The sequence below is a fragment of the Medicago truncatula genome, chromosome 7, assembly GCF_003473485.1.
Source record: "Medicago truncatula cultivar Jemalong A17 chromosome 7, MtrunA17r5.0-ANR, whole genome shotgun sequence".
Lineage (NCBI taxonomy): Eukaryota > Viridiplantae > Streptophyta > Magnoliopsida > Fabales > Fabaceae > Medicago > Medicago truncatula.
This window is the reverse complement of record NC_053048.1, coordinates 50823138-50844239: the sequence shown is the minus strand read 5'-3', so window position 1 is coordinate 50844239 and position 21102 is coordinate 50823138. Positions and strand designations below refer to the sequence as shown.

General features: G+C 33.0%; 3 protein-coding genes and 6 non-coding genes across 10 annotated transcripts; 1 reads left to right on the top strand and 8 right to left on the bottom strand.

The window, feature by feature from the left end:
• The first annotated feature begins 2065 nt into the window (after positions 1-2065).
• Positions 2066-4798, top strand: LOC25499568 (40S ribosomal protein SA). The gene is made up of 5 exons (XM_013594860.3): positions 2066-2292; positions 2393-2655; positions 3591-3788; positions 3921-4131; positions 4412-4798. The coding sequence occupies exons 1-5, from the start codon at positions 2163-2165 to the stop codon at positions 4501-4503; spliced, it is 894 nt and encodes a 297-aa protein (XP_013450314.1). The 5' UTR covers positions 2066-2162; the 3' UTR covers positions 4504-4798.
• Positions 4799-6796: 1998 nt separating this feature from the next.
• LOC25499567 (rhomboid-like protein 15) lies at positions 6797-13563 on the bottom strand. 2 transcript variants are annotated; one of them, XM_013594858.3, is made up of 13 exons: positions 13347-13563; positions 13042-13207; positions 12227-12530; positions 11600-11632; positions 11159-11250; positions 10983-11056; positions 10045-10139; positions 9882-9957; positions 8925-9082; positions 7700-7751; positions 7554-7610; positions 7185-7259; positions 6797-7069 (listed from the first exon to the last, which is right to left on the bottom strand). In XM_013594858.3, the coding sequence occupies exons 1-13, from the start codon at positions 13386-13388 to the stop codon at positions 7064-7066; spliced, it is 1230 nt and encodes a 409-aa protein (XP_013450312.1). In that variant the 5' UTR covers positions 13389-13563; the 3' UTR covers positions 6797-7063. The 2 variants fall into 2 exon arrangements, with proteins under 2 accessions (XP_013450312.1, XP_039683617.1); XM_039827683.1 differs by lacking the exons at positions 6797-7069; positions 7185-7259; positions 7554-7610; positions 7700-7751 and adding an exon at positions 8447-8758.
• A 1779-nt stretch (positions 13564-15342) lies between these two features.
• LOC25499566 (40S ribosomal protein S5) lies at positions 15343-19159 on the bottom strand. The gene is made up of 5 exons (XM_013594857.3): positions 19100-19159; positions 18922-19016; positions 18211-18479; positions 15703-15906; positions 15343-15598 (listed from the first exon to the last, which is right to left on the bottom strand). Exons 2-5 carry the CDS (start codon positions 19012-19014, stop codon positions 15544-15546), a joined length of 621 nt encoding a protein of 206 aa, XP_013450311.1. The 5' UTR covers positions 19015-19016; positions 19100-19159; the 3' UTR covers positions 15343-15543.
• On the bottom strand, positions 16244-16325 carry LOC112416863 (small nucleolar RNA Z102/R77). Its single transcript, XR_003007375.1, has one exon. It is a non-coding gene; the product is annotated as a small nucleolar RNA Z102/R77 (small nucleolar RNA).
• On the bottom strand, positions 16518-16599 carry LOC112416866 (small nucleolar RNA Z102/R77). The gene has a single exon (XR_003007378.1). It is a non-coding gene; the product is annotated as a small nucleolar RNA Z102/R77 (small nucleolar RNA).
• On the bottom strand, positions 16792-16873 carry LOC112416864 (small nucleolar RNA Z102/R77). Its single transcript, XR_003007376.1, has one exon. It is a non-coding gene; the product is annotated as a small nucleolar RNA Z102/R77 (small nucleolar RNA).
• On the bottom strand, positions 17069-17151 carry LOC112416861 (small nucleolar RNA Z102/R77). Its single transcript, XR_003007373.1, has one exon. It is a non-coding gene; the product is annotated as a small nucleolar RNA Z102/R77 (small nucleolar RNA).
• Positions 17375-17456, bottom strand: LOC112416867 (small nucleolar RNA Z102/R77). The gene has a single exon (XR_003007379.1). It is a non-coding gene; the product is annotated as a small nucleolar RNA Z102/R77 (small nucleolar RNA).
• LOC112416862 (small nucleolar RNA Z102/R77) lies at positions 17966-18050 on the bottom strand. Its single transcript, XR_003007374.1, has one exon. It is a non-coding gene; the product is annotated as a small nucleolar RNA Z102/R77 (small nucleolar RNA).
• Positions 19160-21102: the final 1943 nt, after the last annotated feature.

Here is a 21102-nt window from a genome sequence, read left to right as displayed (position 1 = left end):
AATTTTCCAATGGTTTTGGTTATGGACTCCACCTACAAAACCAACGTGTACAAGATGCCAATGTTTGAGGTAGTTTGGGTCACTTTCGACCGATTTGACATATTCGGTTGGGTTTGGATTTGTGACATATGAGAAAGATAAAAACTTTGTTTGGGTTTTAAAAATGTTGCGTAAACTTCTTACGTTAAAGATGAATATGCTTAAGGTGATTGTCACTAGCAGGGATATGTCTTTGATGAAAGCGGTTGGAAATGTTTTCCCCGAAAGTTATGCAATGAATTGTTATTTTCATGTGCAAGCAAATGTTAAACAAAGATGCATCTTAGATTGTAAATATCTTTTGGGAAAAAAGGATGGGAAAGAGGTGAAACCTCGCGATGGTGTGAAGAAGATAATGAATGCATGGAAAGTTATGGTTGAATCGCCCACTCAAGAGTTATATGCAAATGCATTAGTGGAGTTCCAAGATGTTTGTAGTGATTTCCCGCTTTTCCTAAAGTATGCCATGACCGCCTTGAATGAAGTGAAGGAGAAAATAGCGAGGGCATGGACAGACCATGCGTTGCATCTTGGTTGTAGAACTACCAACAGGGTAGAATCGACTCATGTTTTAGTATCTTGTTGGGAGAAAATACATGACATGTTGGTGCTTCAGTTCACTGCGATACAAACAACATTTGGTCAAAGCGTCACCGTATTGGAACATAGATTCAAAGATGTCACTTTGTACTCCTGGTTAGGTTGATATGCTTTGGACAACATTGCTTTGGAAGAGTCATGTTATAGGGGAACATTATGCATGGACAAGGAAATTTGTGGTTGTGTTCAAAGGACATCTTACGGACTACCATGTGCATGCGAAATTGCTACTAAAGTAATCAAACTGGCTGCAGTTAACTGCCGAAAAAACTTCGGCAGCTAGGAATAATGAAATCTACGGCAATTAACTGCTGAGGGGTATTTGCGTCTTTTATATGTGTGTTTCAGCCTTATAACTTGTGTCAACGTTAATTTTTAAAACACAAACGTTTCTAATATTGATTTTAGAGGAAATTCTAATATACGCGGCGAGTTTGTTGAAAGTATGGTGCCATCTTTATTTTGTTGAAAGTTTAAAGCGTAGCTTTTGCCAAAATACATGTAACAATTTCATTTTGCCAAAAGTCACATTAATTGAAACAGACACCAAGTCTTCTACTGTTCAAATATTTCGGTTAACTGCACCAAACTATGAACCAAACTGCATCTAACCATATTTTAGACTGAACCATTTCAAACAGTTTTAAACTAAATCACTTTTTAAAACCAGTTTTTGTCATTGATGAGATTTGAAATTCAATGGTTGATGTTACAGTGTCAAGTTTTTGTCGCTGAGTTAATACTTGATGTATAAACGAAATACATTAGTTTTGGACTATGAACAATATGAACGGAACAATACATATAAAGAACAATATCTAATTAAAAAACGGAACAACTTTTTTTTGTGAATCAAAAAAGGGGAACAGTTACACTTTGAAGAGAGGTTAATTTGATTTATTTACCATAATATAAGTGTGGTATATGCTACAAAATGTATAGGTATAACCATATGCGATAATATAGATATACAATCAAGCACAATAGAAACTCTCAAAAAAATTAAGCGCAATAGAAAAGCGGACATATGATCATGTATACTTAGTTTACAACCAAAAGAAAAATAGATTTAAAAATGAATCCATATTTAAAAGTTACTCTTCTCACTTCTTAAATTTTCTTTTTTTGAACTGATGTCGGTCGAGTGACACTTAAATTATTGTTCGGCTCTTCAGTTAATGGCGTTCAGCATTTTTAAGATCGGTTCCACCAATTTTGAAATCAGTTTAACCGATTTAAAAAGTATTATCGAACTACAATTAATTGTTGTTGGAGTAAATGGGGTAATTTTGGGGTGTGTTGGAGAAAGTTTGTAACCGAGAAGAGTAATTTCCTCCATATTTTGGGTTTTAGTTTTAAGGGCCCAATATTAGTGTTGGGCCGGATTTTACCACCAACCAAGAACATAAAAACCCTACCCACCCAGTTTCATTTCTTCCTACTCTCACAGAGCTCTTTCTATCCCCAACTGTTGAAGTGCTTCATAACCCTAATCTCAACCACACTCTGCTACTTCCGCCACCATGGCTGCCCCTCGTCAACTCTCTCAGAAAGAAGCTGATATCCAGATGATGCTTGCCGCCGATGTCCATCTCGGTACTAAAAACTGCGACTTTCAGATGGAAAGATACATCTTCAAGCGCCGCAACGATGGTAACATTCCATTTTCCAACCCCTAAATTATCAAATTTCACTAAAATGTAGTTAAAAATTAATCTTTTTTATGTGTGAATTTGTTTATTTACTTGCTTAGGGATTTATATTATAAATCTCGGAAAAACATGGGAAAAGCTTCAACTCGCTGCTCGTGTTATTGTTGCAATTGAAAACCCACAAGATATCATTGTTCAATCTGCTAGACCTTATGGGCAGAGAGCTGTTCTCAAATTTGCTCAGTATACTGGTGCCAATGCTATTGCTGGAAGACACACTCCTGGTACATTCACAAATCAGATGCAAGTTTCTTTCAGTGAGCCTAGGCTTCTTATCCTCACTGATCCAAGAACTGATCATCAGGTTTCACTCTTGCCCATTTTGTTATTCTATGCATATTGATTGATTGGTTTATATATGGATTTTTTATTTTAGATTTGTCTCATTTTGTGTGTCAATGCTGTATGATATATTTTTGTGTATTTTATATTTATATTTATATTTATGCATGTATTTTCCTTGATTGATTGGTTTTTGTGCAAATTTTTTTTTTTAGCTTTGTCCCTGCTTTGGATAAACATCTTAGTTTAATGTGCTGCTTATACAATTACCACTTATTCATATATAGCCACTTATCATACGTTGTAAGCTGTTTTATAGTAGGATATATACAGGTCTGTTACTAGAGTTTTACGGCCTTGGCATAATATGAAAATTATTCCAATTTCTGATAATAAATTTCTTTCCTTTTAGTGAAACACATTATTAGGAATGAAGGGCCCAAAAAAATAACACTAATTTCTTTGATAATAAATTTTTGATCATATTATTAAGAACAGGCGAAAAACATTAACAGATTTCAGCCCATTCCTTTATCATGTCAAAGTTTGGGCCTTTTCAGAGAATACTTCTATATATACCCCCCAAAATCCAAATATTTCTATATACACCTCCCCACCTTAAAAAAAAAAAAAACTGGGCCCCCTACCGGCATGGGCCCTAGGCCGTCGCACTCGTGGCCTATGCCCTAGGACCGGCCCTGGATATATAAAGTCGGACTATTTCATTATGAGCTATAAGCTGTTTTCATGTGTTATTGTGTGGAGCTCATGGAAATAAGCTGAAAACAGAATATGAACATTTCTTTAGCCTCTCCCAAGTTGGTTTACAAGTGCTTATGACATTAGTTTAGCTCAATTAAGCCAAACCCAATAACCATATTGTCTGCTTTTGTCTGTCAATGTTATATTGTAGTATAAGAAATTTGTTAAATTCTATTTGTTTTTTTTTGTGTGCAGCCAATCAAGGAAGCTGCTCTTGGAAATATTCCAACAATTGCTTTCTGTGATACTGATTCGCCTATGCGATATGTCGACATTGGAATCCCGGCCAACAACAAGGGAAAGCACAGTATAGGATGTCTGTTTTGGCTTTTGGCTAGGATGGTGTTGCAGATGCGTGGAACTATTCGCCCTGGCCTTAAGTGGGATGTCATGGTAAACTATTTTTTCTTTTTGTTACTGTTGTGTATGTGCAGTTGGTTCTGAAATGTGAAGTATCCATATTTCCCGTCTGTTGAATTGGCAGGTTTTGATCAAGTCTATTGTCTTGGGTTTTCTTTGATGTAGGTTGACTTGTTCTTCTATAGAGAACCTGAGGAGGCGAAGGAGCAAGAGGAAGATGAAGTTCCTGCACCAGATTATGCCATTGCTGACTTTAATGCAGGTTCTATCCCCAATGATGGACAATGGCCTGCTGCTATCGATCAACCATGGAATGATGCAGTTCCAGAGCCTATTCCAGCAGTTCCTGCTGTCAACTGGGCAGCCCCAGAAGCTGGTACTTGATTGATTATTTGGCGTTTTAAAAAAATTTGTCTAAACAGAAAAATTTAGAACATCCCTTCAACTTTGATTTACCTTGATCTCTCAAATTTCCTCTAATCCTGTCATTGGCATTTGCTAATTTGGTTTTTACTTACTACGCCAACATTTATTTCATAAACTTGTGTTTTCTCTATATAAGATTTGTCAGGGGATAAAATTGATGTAGCATGTGTGATTGATTTAACTATTTTCAGAATGTATTCATGTTTTGCTGACATTGATTTGTCTTGCAGCTGCAGGGGGGGATTGGGGTGAAGCTGTTCCAGCCCCACAACAAATACCTGCTCCTGGAGTTGAGTCCATCCAAGCAACTGGCTGGGAATAAGCTAGTGGTTTTTGATCATATGATATCCCTTCAATTTATATTTTATCTTCCCTTTCCCAAAAGTAACATCTGGATTAGTCTTTTTGGTAGCTGAGAAACATTTTCTTGTTTGATATGAGTTGCAAAAGTATTGTTTACGACTTGGAATATTTTGGTTAAGCTGTACTTTTTAATGTTAATGCAGTTATAAGTTTATAATTTGAGAATGGGTTGAGGTGATTTCCTCCTCCTGGTTCTTGGTCTACGTTTGTTGATAATCTATCTATCTACAAAATTATCTATACATTATTTGAGACGTGGGTTAGTTGTTCAGATTGTGGTGTTCTTTAGTGTTTTGTTTATCTATTGACTTGTTTAGTGTAATACGCTTCAGTTGAGAGAAAGTAATCAAATATTGTTTATTCATCAGTACATGTGGGTAAGTCCTGTGGCATGAGCAAAACACTGGGTCTTTCATGCAGTAGGAAATGTGAGTCGCGCTGAAAGACCCAGACCTTTGGTTTGTGAAATCAACCTACAACTGCAGAACTATAATATGGTATGCGCTAGTTTTTTCTTTTGCTTATGGGTATTTAATTTGACAAGGAAATTAGGGATGATAGAATCTATCAGTTCTATTGTGATGAAGGTTCAATCAACTGCAGAACTATAACACGTCCTTCCTAATTTCCTCTTTTTCGCACGATACTACCTACAGGTTCAATCATCCCTGATTTCCTTCCTCAAATTTAAACCCACAGGCAAAAGGAAAAATTAGTTGGATTCTTTTATGTTCTTTTTTTTTTTGGCCTCTTTGAGGTTTTGTAGGTGCTTTTCCTTTTGGGGTTGGCCCGTATATTCATTCACTCTTTTATGTGTATATAGATAGTATTTAATGTATTCTAAGTGGAAAGAGATTGACTTGTTGAACTTTTCCTCGATGTAGTTATGATGTAAAGTTTTTATATTGATGAAAATACTCTTGATTTTGATGGCTGGCTCGGGGGATCTTATTGGTTGTTTATGTGAAAATTGCCTCGCATAATTTGGCACTGCAATGGTCGAAACATTTTTGAATGAGGTCTCAATTTTTGGAAGCAGCTTTTTTTTTTTTACAACCTGTTTCATATTAATGTGATAGTACTCCCTTCATTTATGTTGTGGTATGTCCATTTTATTAATTGGATCTATGTGAAATTGTGAATCTTTATATCAACGTGTTGTTGCTGTGATCATTTTTTCAGCAAACGTGTAGCATGGAGTCGAATAGCTAGTTCACAACTTACTAGCAAATTTGCTACTTCAGTTTTCATTTCAAAGACTAAATCTGCATATTTTCTAATGAAATGTGCGAAAAAGAGAACGGTGTATGCATCATGAGATGTAAAGATATACAATCTAAAACTTCATACATAAATTTGGGGTAGTTTTTTTTTTTTTTTTTTTTTAATTTTTTTTTTTATCATTTTTACCTTTCATTTTAACCATTTTGTCAGTTTTTTTTTTAATATTATTTAAATTATTGATTAAAAAATTTAATTAAATTCCATTTAAAGATAAACAACACCACTAATAATAGAAACAATTTGAACTTTATTTTTTACAAAACAAATATACAGGTAGGTTAGTGCCTATACAATTAAATTCGTAGAAAAGTGGATAGAGATGCACGTTTTATCCTTTTTGAAAGAATGATAGATAGGTGCATTAGTGTATGTCTTTTCGTTATAATAATATAATAATATATTTTATACCTATATTAAGGAAATACATAGTTAAATTCGAACTATTAAATAAAAAATAGTTTTTTTTTTGAGAAAATTAAATAAAAAATAGTTAAACTCTAAAGGAAAGGAAACGACATTAAACATTGCTAAAATAGCTTATTTTAATTTTATTTAAAAAAAAAACAAAATATTTGATCCCTATTTACTACAATTGTAGAAAAAAGAATAGAAAGATACATAATTATTAATTTTTCAGAATTGCAAAATAAAAGTTGTATTTGTTAATAAGTCGTCATTAAATTAAATAAACCATAATAAAATTTATCGATCCAATGGTGAAAAACAAATTTATGAATGAGGCAAGAATAATTTACCTGTGCACATTAGACAAAACCTATTTTAAAACCACTTTTTATTATTTGTTACTCAATTTTTTTAAGCATATTTGTTACTCTATTTAATTTTACTCATTTGTGTTCATATCATCAGGTGTTATCCGGCCATTTTCATTTCTATGTTACACTCCATTTCATTGGTCCGACAGACTATAAATTAAATTTCTCTGTAGTTTATATAAAACAACAATATTGAAGACGAGGGTAGAGAATGGGTGAGCGGGCAACAGAATACTTACAATTTGACCACAAACTTCTATTTGCAAAACTCTTCAGTTAATCATATTCAACCTTGTTATTATACATCAATACACTACGCTTATGTGGTTTACACATGTTCAATTCTGTTCATATGTGTTTCGAGGTGTCACCAAATTGTTAGCGATGGAGTCCAAGATTTAACAAGCACAACATAAGTGTCAAGGAATTCTCTGGGAATCCAAGATAAGCTCTCATGTATTAACCCTGTAAATGCGATAGACCAACAAACAAAACATTATCAATAAAAAGAATCAAGAAACATATAGCTAAGTAAATGAGAAAAATTACAAATAATTGAAAAAAGAAATTCAACTAGGACCTGTTGGCTCATGAGTATTTCCACTGCCACATTAAGATCACCATCAGCAGCCGCCAGCGCTACTTCAACTTGCGTCTGAAAGCATACCAAGAAAAACGCATAAAAAGCAAAATTGAGCTATAGGTTTTAATGAACAATTGATGCACATGCACAGGAATGATACCACACCAGTCACCACATCCGAGTAAAAAGTTCAATAAGTGATATACATAATAGAATATCTAACCATCAAATTATTAAGGCGAGAAGGACCCAGAAGGATCAAACAACGATAAATTTATACGCTTAATTGTTTAGATGAGAAAAACGTTCTAGGAAGTCCAAGCCATTTTTCTTGATCACTTGAAAGATATGGAAACTGATTTTTACCCTATCAAAGCCCATTGCTATAAGTTTCTTAATCTCTTCTTCTGAAACAACTGCTCCCTGCATTCACAGGGGAAATAATAATGAATATTAAATATCCAGATTATATAAAAAAAACAAGAAATTTTCAAACACAGTAAGTAAAATACCTCATGATGTGGAACAGCTGCTCCTGTTGTAGCTACATTATCGACTGGATGCCTGAATAAAATTAGACAATTAAGGGAACATTTCAGACATGAACACCAACTTTTGAATAATATTATAGTATTACTAAACTATCCTACTAAAGTATAGCAGTTTAACTTAAACTTGTCAATCCAAGCAAGAGATACTATAGTATAATGTCAGTGAACATACTATGTTTAGTTCCCAACTTCCCATTTCCAATGATAATGACAAGGAGACTAAATGACATGTTTGTTAAAAAACAGGAACCCGAACCTAGTCAAATCCAGATGAATATGTTTAACTTGAGCAAGCAAGCAATGGTTAACCATCAACCAATTTACAAGTCAGTGAACCCTTTCATTGATATAGTTGGAAATCAAGCATTGTACATTATGAGCAACCCATTAACGGATATCTGATTATAAATAAACCAGTATCATGTATATTTCTTATTTCTTATTCTGCAGATGTGACGCTTATAAGTTAGCCATATATTATGCATAAATATTTTTTTTTTAACAACATTATGCATAAATCTTTAATTTCCAAGGGTTATGGACATACAACTTGAACTATTTGTAGATTAAGGCCCTGTTTGGATTAGCTTATTTTAGAGCTTATGCAAATAAATGTCTTTATGTATTATTTATAAGCTTGTTAATGTTATTTATGAAAAAACAGTTTATGAAGGTTACAATTTTCATTAGTGAGAACTTATGAATTAAGATAAAAACTTATTTATTTGCATAAGCTCTTTTTCATAAGCTCAATCCAAACGGGGCCTAAGTTATTAGCTTATAGAAAAGTCATGTTAATTAGTATTTTTTAAATTAAAAGCTAAATAGATATACGCTGTACTTTTGAAATATAGTCGATATGTAATTTCACCAATATATATGTTCCAAGAATTAATCATTATAAAAATAAAAATAAAACAAATGAACTTGAAAACAGGATATTATTGTCCATGGCAAACAGGAAACCAATCTGTAACCCAAGCTCATCTAACTGTAGGATTCAAGTTGAAATTGACACTCCTAGGAAGAAAAAAAACACTATATCAGACTATATCTAATACTCTAAGAAGCGAGAACATGTTCAAACTACAAAGAAAAAGATGACTGTGGTTTGCATCCTAAAATTTTACTGACAATAAAGCAGCCATCATAAGTTACCAATCATGCACAAAACTGACCCTCATACCTAGTACTTAGAATGGCTGGATCTGAGAGATGATTGGGACTATTATCCTCTAAGAGTCTGGCTTGAAGATTTGAATCTGGATGAAAACCAGAAGCATTTTGACCTTGAGCAGCAGCAAGGGTCCTTCCCCTCCCAGGGAACCTACTGTCCTCAACTGACTGCAAGGTTTCGCATAATACAGTCAAATCTACAAATGAATGATTCCAGCTGATAGGAGAATATAGACACGAAAACACAATGGAAACTTGCAATTAACAATGTCTTGCATAAAAGGTAGTGATATAGGTTGAGCTTGCAAGCTTGAAATGGACAGATGACATGTGATTCAAGTGAAAAGGAAAAATCATGCTACGTCACATTTAATATTCCCAATAATGAAGTGAAATTTTTATGATAAGAAGAGCACTTAAAGTTATTGTTATATTCCAAAAAGCAGTTGCTGCTGTTAGAGCATTATATTGGCCATGGATAAATTGATTAATCAGAATGAAAAAAATCTTAAAACTAACCAACTACTTGGGTTTTCAGAAAATCTCCTTCTGAAGAACTATTAATGCATTAAAAGAGGGAAACACAACTAGCTTTGCAAAGAATGGCAGGAGGTAAACATAAAGGCAGACAGAAAGAAAATATCATGTACAAGAATTCCCGTTATACTTGCACAAGTTAGACGAATAGCAAACAGGTAACATACACAAGAATAACTATTCAGTGCATTTGTATTCGCAAATTGTACATGACAATCAAGGTCAAACTAACATGCTTTTACAAAATTAACTCTACAGAACAGAAACTGACTTAATCCAAATATCATATGTAAGAGCTCTATGTACTTAGGCTTCTCATGAACGTACTGCATAACAATTTCATAGCATTTGCTCACATGATGAGCAATGCAAACAAGTGCAAAATTACTTGAGAGACCACCAAAAGCATGAGACAAGATGAGTCACATACCTGAGGTTGTGTAGACACTTCTCTTTGAGGCATCAATGATGATAGGTTCCTCCAAATATTCCCAGAAAATATTCCACTGCCCCATGAAAATGCATGTTTAAAATGAGGATTGCTAGATATCATGTGCCATTAGTAAGGTTTAGTATGGAAATCAAAGACTTACCTAGTGGTTGAATATGAGCTTGTATTTGTAGGGATATAGCCTGAAGGATTTCCGCCCGTGCAAACAATAAATTTTGGACGCCTCACACATGATGACTGAAAGTCAAGGAAAAACATGTACATTTACAGAAGGTCCGCATATACGATGATATTGATAAATATGCATTTATTTTCAAAAAATGGATCTCTATTGGATGCTTTTTCCCATTTTTCTTTTTCATTCTAAAATAAAAGTGCTTAATATGATATGATAATATACAGAATTTTTTATACTCCAGTCAATTATAACTTGTTCAGTACGTCAATTCATCTTGTGAATTCAATTAGCCTCCAGAAAATGGGAGATTACATTAACAACTCCAATGGTTAATTGAATTTGAATCAATATGTGGTTAAATATTTAATCATTCTTTGAAAATTACTAATTGCTTGAGTGGTTCATGTTCCTGAAACCTTTTAAATAATTTAATTTGTAGCGGTTTTCAGCATCAGCTAATCAGGCAAAGCATGTTCTTAACAGACACAAAACTATTGTACCCTGCACAATGTCTGGGAAAATATTGACAGCAATCAGAAAGAAACAACTGACTAGGAACAACCAATTAGGACTTGATAGGTAACCCCCTCGGGTAGTTAATCAATTAGTTAGCCGGGGGTTGAGATAATTAAAGAAATAACACATTGCCAATAAATAAGAACATGGGTTGAGAGGAAGATATGGCTAGTCATCTGAGAGTGAAATTGGGCCTTAGAACAGGGAACTTACAAACCCTCGAAGTTCTGCAGTGTTCAATATTTGTAATTGGGGTGTATCTCTATTTCTCTCTAGTAATGACACAAGTCCCTCTCGGCGCCTTAATATCATGCAAAGTGCAACTAATGACCACAAACTTTCCCATCTTGGTGCACTATAAAAGCAAATTCAAGAAAGAGACTTACAAGCCAGGAGGAGGCTTCAATTGAAGAATAAAATGATGTCCCAGGTATGAGGAAATTGAACAAGCCAAATGTATCTGAAACAACAAGCATCACATTTGAATATCATAGGTGAGTAGTTCAAGTTATTGGAAAAGATAGAAAAGTAATAAGGAGGAAGCAAAAGAGAGAAATCTTACATGCAAACCCAGATACAATGCCAGAAAGGTGACCAAGTAGTGAGACATTTTGCATGAGGAGCTGGAACACTACCAACAAAAAAAATGCATACCTAAAACATAATATGCCCAAAAACCAGTTGTTATAAAAAGGATTTAGCTAGATTAAATAATGTTATTAAAAACTATACAAATTAAATATATATTTTTGTCCCCATAAATATAACAATATTATATTGGGTACGGTGTACCTAGTAAAATTGTACTTACTTATAGTCCTTAAATTAAAAAAGCAAATTATATTCTTTTAATCTCAGCCTCCCTGGTGTGATGAGGGGTTAAAAACGCATTGCTTTTGTTAAATACAGGGACTATAAACAAATAAATTTTAAACAGGGTTTAACAGCAAAAAAGTTATATTTTCATACACTAATAACATATTTAATGAAAAATTGTACTCACCACTTGGCAGGCACATTAAACAACCCAAACACACTGCAAAATGAATAGAAAAAAGTCAGTCAACCCTTGCAGATTCACGATTTGTAACATAGCATATCTTAAAATGTTGTCTTTTTCAGCAAAACAAGCAAAGAAAATCATTGCTGAGTAAACTGCAAGGCAAAATTATATAAATAAATGTGATAAAATGTCTATCATCGCTCAATTCTTGGAGATAAACCCTCTCAAAAGGCTTAAATATGTGTTGGGTCTCTATAAAATTTGCAGATTTTGGTAATGATCCTATAAAACTTTAATCCATTTTTACTTCCAGAAACTGTGATTTTTTAGTCCATTGTAAGGGCCTTGAGACACCACTTTTGTCTGGACTTAAAATAGGGAACAAAATCAAAACTTACCACATTTTAACAATGAGAAGCATATTTTAGCCTTCTTAAAATAATCTTTTATGATAACACTCTTTCATGATATCATTAGCTCAGCATCTTGAACAACTTGCAAATCATGGTTTCTACCAAATTATCTTAAAGAAAAACATGGTTATTATTAATTAATTATTAATGTATTAAATTGCATATTGCCAATAGTGGTGAATTCCCCAACAGCAGCTATATTTATATAACCAACCTCCTCGATTGAACTCCACTCAGACTTGTCTCTATAACAATCATTGAAAACAAAACTCCTGAGAACCCAATAGCACACTCATTCATTAGATAACCATTCGTAAGAATAGGATTGTATGCCACCAGCAGTGCTATGAAAACATGGATAATAGCATTGCTTGTAGCCAACAAAATAGTGACATATAGCAAGCGAACTGATCCCATGATCCTCTCCAGCTCAGAGCCCAAAGGAACTAAAGCCATCATATTGAAGAGAACATGAAGCAGTGAACCATGGAAAAGAATGGCAGTATAAATCCTGTAAACTGCAAAAAACAAAGCACTCCGTCACTAAATTCAAGCAAATTCTACAAACCAATAGCACAAGATTCAAAAATATTCAGAAAAGATGCTTTTTGGATATAGCTACTCAAGACAATTGAGGTGCTAGCTCAGTGGTCACAGCTTAGCCTTATAACCTCAAGATACAGTATTCAAAACCCCGAAGTTGTAAAATGGTCATTAGCCCACTAATGTTATATAAGACACCGAAGAAAGGCAGATGGTTCAGGGGTATTGTTGTAACCTGAATCGCAGTAGTAGTAGTGCTATATATATTGCTTGTAACACTGAAACCTCCCTAATTAATACAAACGGAACTATAACTTCTCTATAGTCGCAGAGGTAGGCACAACTGGCCGAACTACGTTAAAAAAGATCGATTGTGTCCATTGTCTTTTACTTTCGTTTACTTTAATCTTCTGTTACTTGTTGTTCTAACAACTCTAAACTATATTTAACTGAAGAATAATGCAAGATATTGTGAATAAAATATACCTTGAAATCGCGATACAACAGCGGAAGGCAAGAAGCAAATCTCGGAAAAGGAATCATAACCAACCAAAAGACAAACGAAGTAAATAGCTCCACAGACAATAACCACAGCAGAAGTGAAAAATGGAATGTTTTCCCACCATTGATTCACCCTAGTTGGCAACCCTGCCTGTTCAATTAAGCATAATCGTAATCAGAACAACACAAGAACGATTTAAATCCCTAATTCACCATTCTTGAACGAAAAATTGGCGAATTACATTTGAGTGATGGTAAATTTAGAAATGAATGATCGGGAATGAAATTACCTCAGTTACGATATTTGGTCTCATAGTTCTTGGTCTTCGCATGCAACAATTTCAGTGGAAGATTCGAGTAACCGGTATTCTGTTGGAGTTTCTTCTGATTCAGTTTTGGGAATGGAAATGTTGAAGTGACACACACTTGACTCGCGAAAATCGTACAAGTATAGAACGTTCTTCTACTTCTCTTTTTTTTCACTCTTTCGAGTTCCGGTTGAAAATTCCAAAGTACAAAATTATCCAATTTTCACATAATTTTAAAATAATTTCATTAATTATTTTTTATTTCATTAACAAATTACATTTAACCGAAATATAAAATAATTCAAAAATTAGTGAATTATATAAAATAATAAATTAAATGTTAATTTTTATCGATGATCTCAATGCCTGAGATTTTCAAGTTGGTTTTATACTACCTCCGTTTTAAAATGAGTGTCGCTTTAGCCAACAAAATTTGTTTTAAAATGAATGTCACTTTATATTTCCAATACAACTTTAATTTTTTTCTTCCAACTTTACCCTCACTCATTTTAAAACGGAGAGAGTAGTCGATACACATTGAGTTTTAGTCCATCTTTTGACATGTAATGCTTACTTCAATGCAAGTTTTCTACATTTGTAATCGTTTATACAAAATTTAGGCATGATGTATCATGCACCAAAGTTGCTCTTATGAACCAACTTACATCCTCCGGTCACAGTTACAAGCAAAAATCAACTTCTTAGATTCATTCAATAAATGATGTATGTGGTCAATATTATAGACTACATACTTCATTTATTGAATGAATCTAAAAATTAAATTTTTGCTTATAATAGTGACCGGAGGGTATATAGAAACAAGCGTATAGAAAACACAACCTAAACGTAAAAATGGTTGAATTAAATAAAGGACTAAAAAATACTGTGAATTATTGCAAGAAAAATCGTAATTTCAAAATGTTTTGTAAAAATAATCGCCAACCCAAATTGATGTTCCTTCCGTCCCAAATAACATTTTTCTATATTATTAATTGCACATTATTCTAAAAAAAAATTACATCAAAAAGAAAAAAATTATAATACTGTGCTTTGAATTCGCAACCAGGTTAGACTGTGAACTTCATTCTATTTCGAATCAGTGGCCAGAGAATTATTTATGGTCATACAAAATATAAAAAATTACAGCCATCATAACTAAAATAAATCAAGTAGTCAGATCACACTATTAGAATTACTAGATTTAAAGATGAATAGGTGAAAAATTCAAAGTTTGAACACTATAATACGGTATCTTTATCACCTCGGAAAGAGCCTACTGGCAAGAAAAATTCACCAATAAATAAGGCATTCCAGGTTTGATTTCCAACTACACAAATATAACACGATGTCCAACCAACTTGAGTTATGATACCAAATCTATCGCCTCCATGTCATATTATGTTTCTCACTCTATCTCATTTTCTTAATTTTATTTCAAATTTGTTATCCATCTCAAAGAAACAACATCATTCCTCCTGATGAACTAAAAAATGAATGACGATTACCTAACAAAGAAATTTGAGGACCACGTTGGTTAAAGAGAAACACATTGATATTTTTGGTTAGTTCGTGTATAATAGTCACAACATGCAAAAGATCCGATCCAAGTTGTCGCCAAAATCCTCTCTAAAATTTCTCTATACATTCCCTCGCTGCTCTTTATCTCTATCTCTACATTTCCTCTTTTATCCATCAATGTTTTCTGTAGAATCCCTTAGGTATGGCGTTGATATTAACCATCAGTAATTTATCATTGTTGACACGGTTGCCTATTTCATGGCAAATTTTGGACTCCTTGGCTCCCACACCCAGAAAAATAATCTGAAGAAATTGCTCATATTTTTCTGTTCTACGGCACTAAATATTGACCAAGCAGATAGAACCGAAAAAACCCCAACCAGCATCATTTCAACAAGCAAATACTTCAACACCTTATTCTAAATACCTAAATAGCATGAAATGTAAAAATCAAAAGCGGTGCAAGAAAATCTCTTAATGATCCTTGAAACAGTCTTAGACTAACCAGCAAAATTGTGCATAACAAGTCAATTCAACATGAGAGGAAAATAAACCAGTAAAAGGTTTACATCATGTTTAAAAACAACAATTTTAAGTAAAAATGTAATACAAGGAGCAAAATAAAATATTTCTCATCACTAAGACTACTTCCAAATGATGCTTAACGATTGGCCTTGGCAACTCTCTCAATTTCGTCCTTTTTCTTGATCGCATAGCTGAAATGAAACATTTGGTTAGCAAAGAACCAAACAAGGAAAGATCCAATAGAAAACAATTTCAGTACATTGGAAAATCCAAGAATTGAATAATGGTGGTATACCTGTTGGATGAACCCTTGGCAGCGTTGATAAGTTCATCAGCTAAGCATTCAGCAATTGTCTTAATGTTCCTAAATGCAGCTTCACGGGCACCAGTTGTTAGAAGATATATGGCCTGATTAACCCGACGAAGAGGTGAGATATCCACAGCCTGCCTCCTAACAACTCCAGCAGATCCAATTCTAGTTGCATCTTCTCTAGGACCACTACATGAGAAGAATATAATTGAACAAATTATATTGAATATCCTAAAACTTTAACTGATAGGGAAATAAGATCCAAGCCCCAATTTCTTTGAATTAAACAACCTTCTTTACAGTTTGTTTCTCGTTCAAAAAGTTTTCACAGAATACCATAAACAGTTCATTAATAAACATTTTGTATCTCAGCACATAACATTGAAATGAGAAAATGAAATGAACTTTTGACATTAAAAGTAAAAACGTAGAAACAACATATTAAACGGGCCCAAACATATGTTAGGAAAAACACACAACCATAACTGAATCCTACCAAATTTACAAACAGTATCATTAATTAAGAGAATGATCAGATAGAGCTAATACAAAATGCCATCATCCAGGCGATCAAACCAATAGGGAAATAATAAATCATCATTTCATTCTCAAGAACAATAAAAAATTCTCTTATGACAACAGATTGATTTCCTTTACCACAAGAAAAGATTACAAACTTTAAGCAATAAACATCACAAGGGGGAAGAAAAAAAAACAATTATCTTTTGCATCATTACTACAAAGGGAAAATATTTTTAAACAAATTCGAGATATTTGATTACAATGTAAAAAAATTGGGAGAATGGTCAGATAGAGCTAATACAAAATGCCATCATCCAGGCTATCAAACCAATAGGGAAATAATAAATCATCATTTCATTCTCAAGAACAATTAAAAATTCTCTTATGACAACAGATTGATTTCCTTTACCACAAGAAAAGATTGCAAACTTTAAGCAATAAACATCACAAGGGAAAAAAAACAAACAATTATCTTTTGCATCATGACTACAAGGGGAAAATATTTTTAAACAAACTTGAGATATTTGATTACAATGTAAAAAAAAATGAGGAGAATGATCAGATAGAGCTAATACAAAATGCCATCATCCAGGCTATCAAACCAATAGGGAAAAAATAAATCATCACTTCATTCTCCAGTTCAAACAATCAAAAGGTGGTTGTATAAAAACTAAAAACTACTTGAAGAATGCATCCAGATTGCTTTCCTTTTGTACAAGTAAAAATTACAAACTTTAATCAATAAAAATTTCCATGCATTATTACTACCAAGATAAGATATTTATTGAAATGAAATCCACAGATTTTATTACAATGTGCAAAATAAGGAGAATGATCAGATAGAGCTAATACAAAAATGCCATCATCTAGGCAATCAAACCAATAGGAAAACAATAAATCATCATTTCATTCTCCAGTTCAACCAATCAACAGCTCCCAATCTTAACAGTTGAAATTAGTTTTAACATGCCAATTAATAACCCACCCACCTATCCTTCTCTATTAAGTACTAATCAAACACAACGAGAACAAAACAAACCATCACAAAATATTCAATATATATTATTACTACATGGGAAATATTTTCTTAAAACATAGCCTATATATTTGATTACTTGTACAAAACAATTAAGGATAATTGTCAGATAGAGCTAATACAAAAACACCATCACCCAGGCAATCAAACCAATAGGAAACAGTAAATCATCGTTTCATTCTCCAGTTCAACCAATCAACAGCTCCAAGATTTAACAACTATGAAAAGGTTGCAATATACCAATTAATAATAATTCAACTACCATACTCTTTCATGTGAATAACCAAACACAATGAGAATAAACAAACTTCTAGTAATAGCATCACAATTTTGTCAACAAAAAAAAAGTAATAGCATCACAATGAAAAAAAAAAACACAATTTGTCGTGTAAATTATTACTACTGATGGAAACATTTTCATAAATCAAAGTCCAGGAGAATGATCAGATAGAGCTAATACAAATAGGTCAAGTTTGCTACATCAGAGTTTATACAACAGCTTCATGCTTGTATGATATTACCTTTTAAACATGCATTGTCAAAATTCTTTTAGAACAAACACATAAACCATCAAAATATTCTGGGTGATTTTTTATCATTCAAAAAAATACAACTGAAAATACTTGATCAGCCATGTAATTAGTAATTACAATTCACAAGTAACCAAATCAAAGTGACAAATGATAAGGAGAATGGTCAGATAGAGCTAATACAAAAAAATGCCATCATTCAGGCAATCAAACCAATAGGAAAACAAATAATCATCATTCCATTCTCCAAATCAAGACATATTAAGCAGTTACCACAGTAAAAATTCAACTTCAAATAATACTCAAGCAAATCAACGGTACTTTTCACAGTACAGTATATCTTGTTAAAGCTTACTTCACTTCTCATTGCAGTGAAAATAACAAAATGCAAAGGCATCATCATACCTGTTGACGACAGCATCAACGATAACTTGAATTGGGTTCTGGTCAGTTAGCAAATGAATGATCTCCATGGCATGCTTGATGATCCTAACAGCCATGAGTTTCTTTCCGTTGTTTCTACCATGCATCATGAGAGAGTTAGTGAGCCTCTCAACAATGGGACACTGAGCTTTCCTGAAACGCTTCTTTGAGTACCTACCAGCAGTGTGAGGAACATATGTTGCATGTTTGGATCTTGCTCCAATGTAATCCCCAAGAGACAGATCAGTAATCTGGTATAACAAAAATTGCAAAATTAATCACAACATATTTTAATTACTAAAACACAATGCACACTTCCTAACACATGAGTTATCTACCGGCAAGAGATACTTGAAATTAAAACAAATTATGGGAATGTTTTCGACTGATTTTCATAAGCTCTCCAATATAAATTATGAATATAGCTTATAACTTAGACCAAATAATCATACTTTATTATATTTTTGCTATAGAGTTTAGATTATAACTGAAAACAAGTTGTTCATCCAAACAGGGCTTATTTCTATAGGAAAAAAAAAAATCATGACCTTTTAACTATTAAAATAAATACACTTCCAACCCAACAATTGAAAAAAAAAATAAGTGTAAATTGAAATGCGTTCTGAGATTCAGATTCTACGATACGAGATAGCAAACAATAATACATCAAAAGTGATGGAAAGAAAAGAATACCTGAAGGTCGTCGAAGCTCCATTGGTTGAAGAGCTTGACTTCGTTTAGATTGGGATCAACTTCGACAGGGATAACGACGGTTTCTTCAGCCATGGCTGTGTGAATAATTCAATGATTAGGGTTAGTTAACGAGAGAGATTGAGAAGGAAGAAAAAATGCAGCAGCAGAAGAAAGCTACCTTGTAGATAGTGCGGCGCGACCGTCAGCTTCTCACTGGTTTTGGTTCTGATGGCAAAGCAAGAGTGAGAGGGTTAACCCTAGATTTGTATTTATATTGAAATAAAATAAAACTAAATACCACCCACTTTTTCTCTGTTTTATGTTTCTTGCCCAGCTGTTTTTCTTTTTACAAGACTTACACAAATTCCATGTAAGTATTGAGTATAATATTTTTTTCCTCAAAATAAAAGTATAATATTTTACTTAATTAATGTTTTTTCACCACAACATGTAGGGTACGGTTTTGATTAGAATGTCCGATGAAATAACAAAGAGAAATGATATTTGAACAACTATATTTGACAATTTTTATGACAATTTTTTCTCTCATACTCACATTGTTCTTTTACTTTCTCTTTCTATTAATTTGATTTTTGTGTCACTACTTAAATGTCTTTGTATAATTTGGTTGTACAACAAATTGTCATAAGAAAGGGTTGTTCAAATAACACTGCTCAATACTCCCTCCACCTCCAAATTTATATGAGTTGGTCACTTAGCTGATGTGGCACGCTAAATGTGTAAATAGTTGTATTTTCATTCTTTTTTCGTGTATTAATTAGTGAACATGTCATAATATAACACAAAAAAAACGTAGTTAAATTGAAATTTCATTTGCACTTTTCTTTTCTCCCATTTTTTTATCTTCGAAATCACATTAATCCCATCAACTTGAACTTATAAATCCATATTTTTTTCATCCAAACAAGTTTTTTTTTTAATTCAATTAACATTAAAAAAAACTTTTTTTTTAATAACCTATTAATCTAAAAACCAATAATTTTGGTAAACCTCCCTCCCTCCCTCTCCCTCCCTCCCTCCCTCTCCCTCCCTTCTTTACTTCTCAAACCCTAGCCATCACTCTTTTCTTCTTTTCGTCGGAGAGGTGATTTATGGTCAATTTTTGACCCAAAATCACCTCTCTAACTCGTTTTTCTATTTCTCTTTTATTAAAATAAGCAATTTTCACATCTGTTACGTATTTTATTTTGTGATTTCGTCGTCTTCGTGCGATGTTGGTTTGTTCGTCATCTTTGTGCGACGTTGTTTGTCTTTCTTGTTTCTCTCAGGTGTTTGATCGGTTCAGATTGTAAGATCAGCTTCGATCTAGTGCAGATCCAATCAATGACTTTGGCGGCATCCACGTTGCAGATCCGGAGATATGGCTATTCCGGATATTTAAATATAGTCATATGTGTAAGCATTTGTATCTTGCCGTTTTATACTATTAACATGGATGTTGTGATCCTGTTCACAGATTCATCATTCTTGTTTTTAGCGAATTTGCATTATATCGATGTACTCTATCAATTTAAATGAATGAATATAATTTATTTTTCTAAAAAAAAAAAACTTAGATTTGGGCAAATACATAGCTTAGAAACACCAAGCAAGCAAAAACACAACAACGTCGAACTATATTTTTTTGGGTAAGAACGTTATACTCGTACAACTAGAACTGATATATTATAATAATATATTCCAATAAATACAACGGTTCCTTAAACTTCCCTTTCAAAAACAATACAATGGTTCCATAGAAAAAAATTGAATTGGGACAACTCTTGCACTTTCTTGTTTTGAATTTTATTTTGTAACTGAAAATAAATAAAGACGTAGCAATAAATAAAATAAGAAAAAGTTTATAAAATTTTATGGATATATGTAACGAAAATTGAATTGTAACTGAATATATATGTACAATACACCACCTTTTACTTAATACTGATTTGATGACAATTAAAACTACAACACGATGCAGAACAGTGTTTAATTGGAGATGTAACGTTTTCATAAAGCACGACACATCAGCTTATCCTAATTATTATTCCTCATATTCTCTCAAATATGATTTCTTTTATCTTTACTAGCGTTCAAATGTCTGTCCGCTTTTTATACTGCGCTAACGTGTATAACACATATATGTTCACTTTCGATACGCAGTACACTATTGAATTTTGA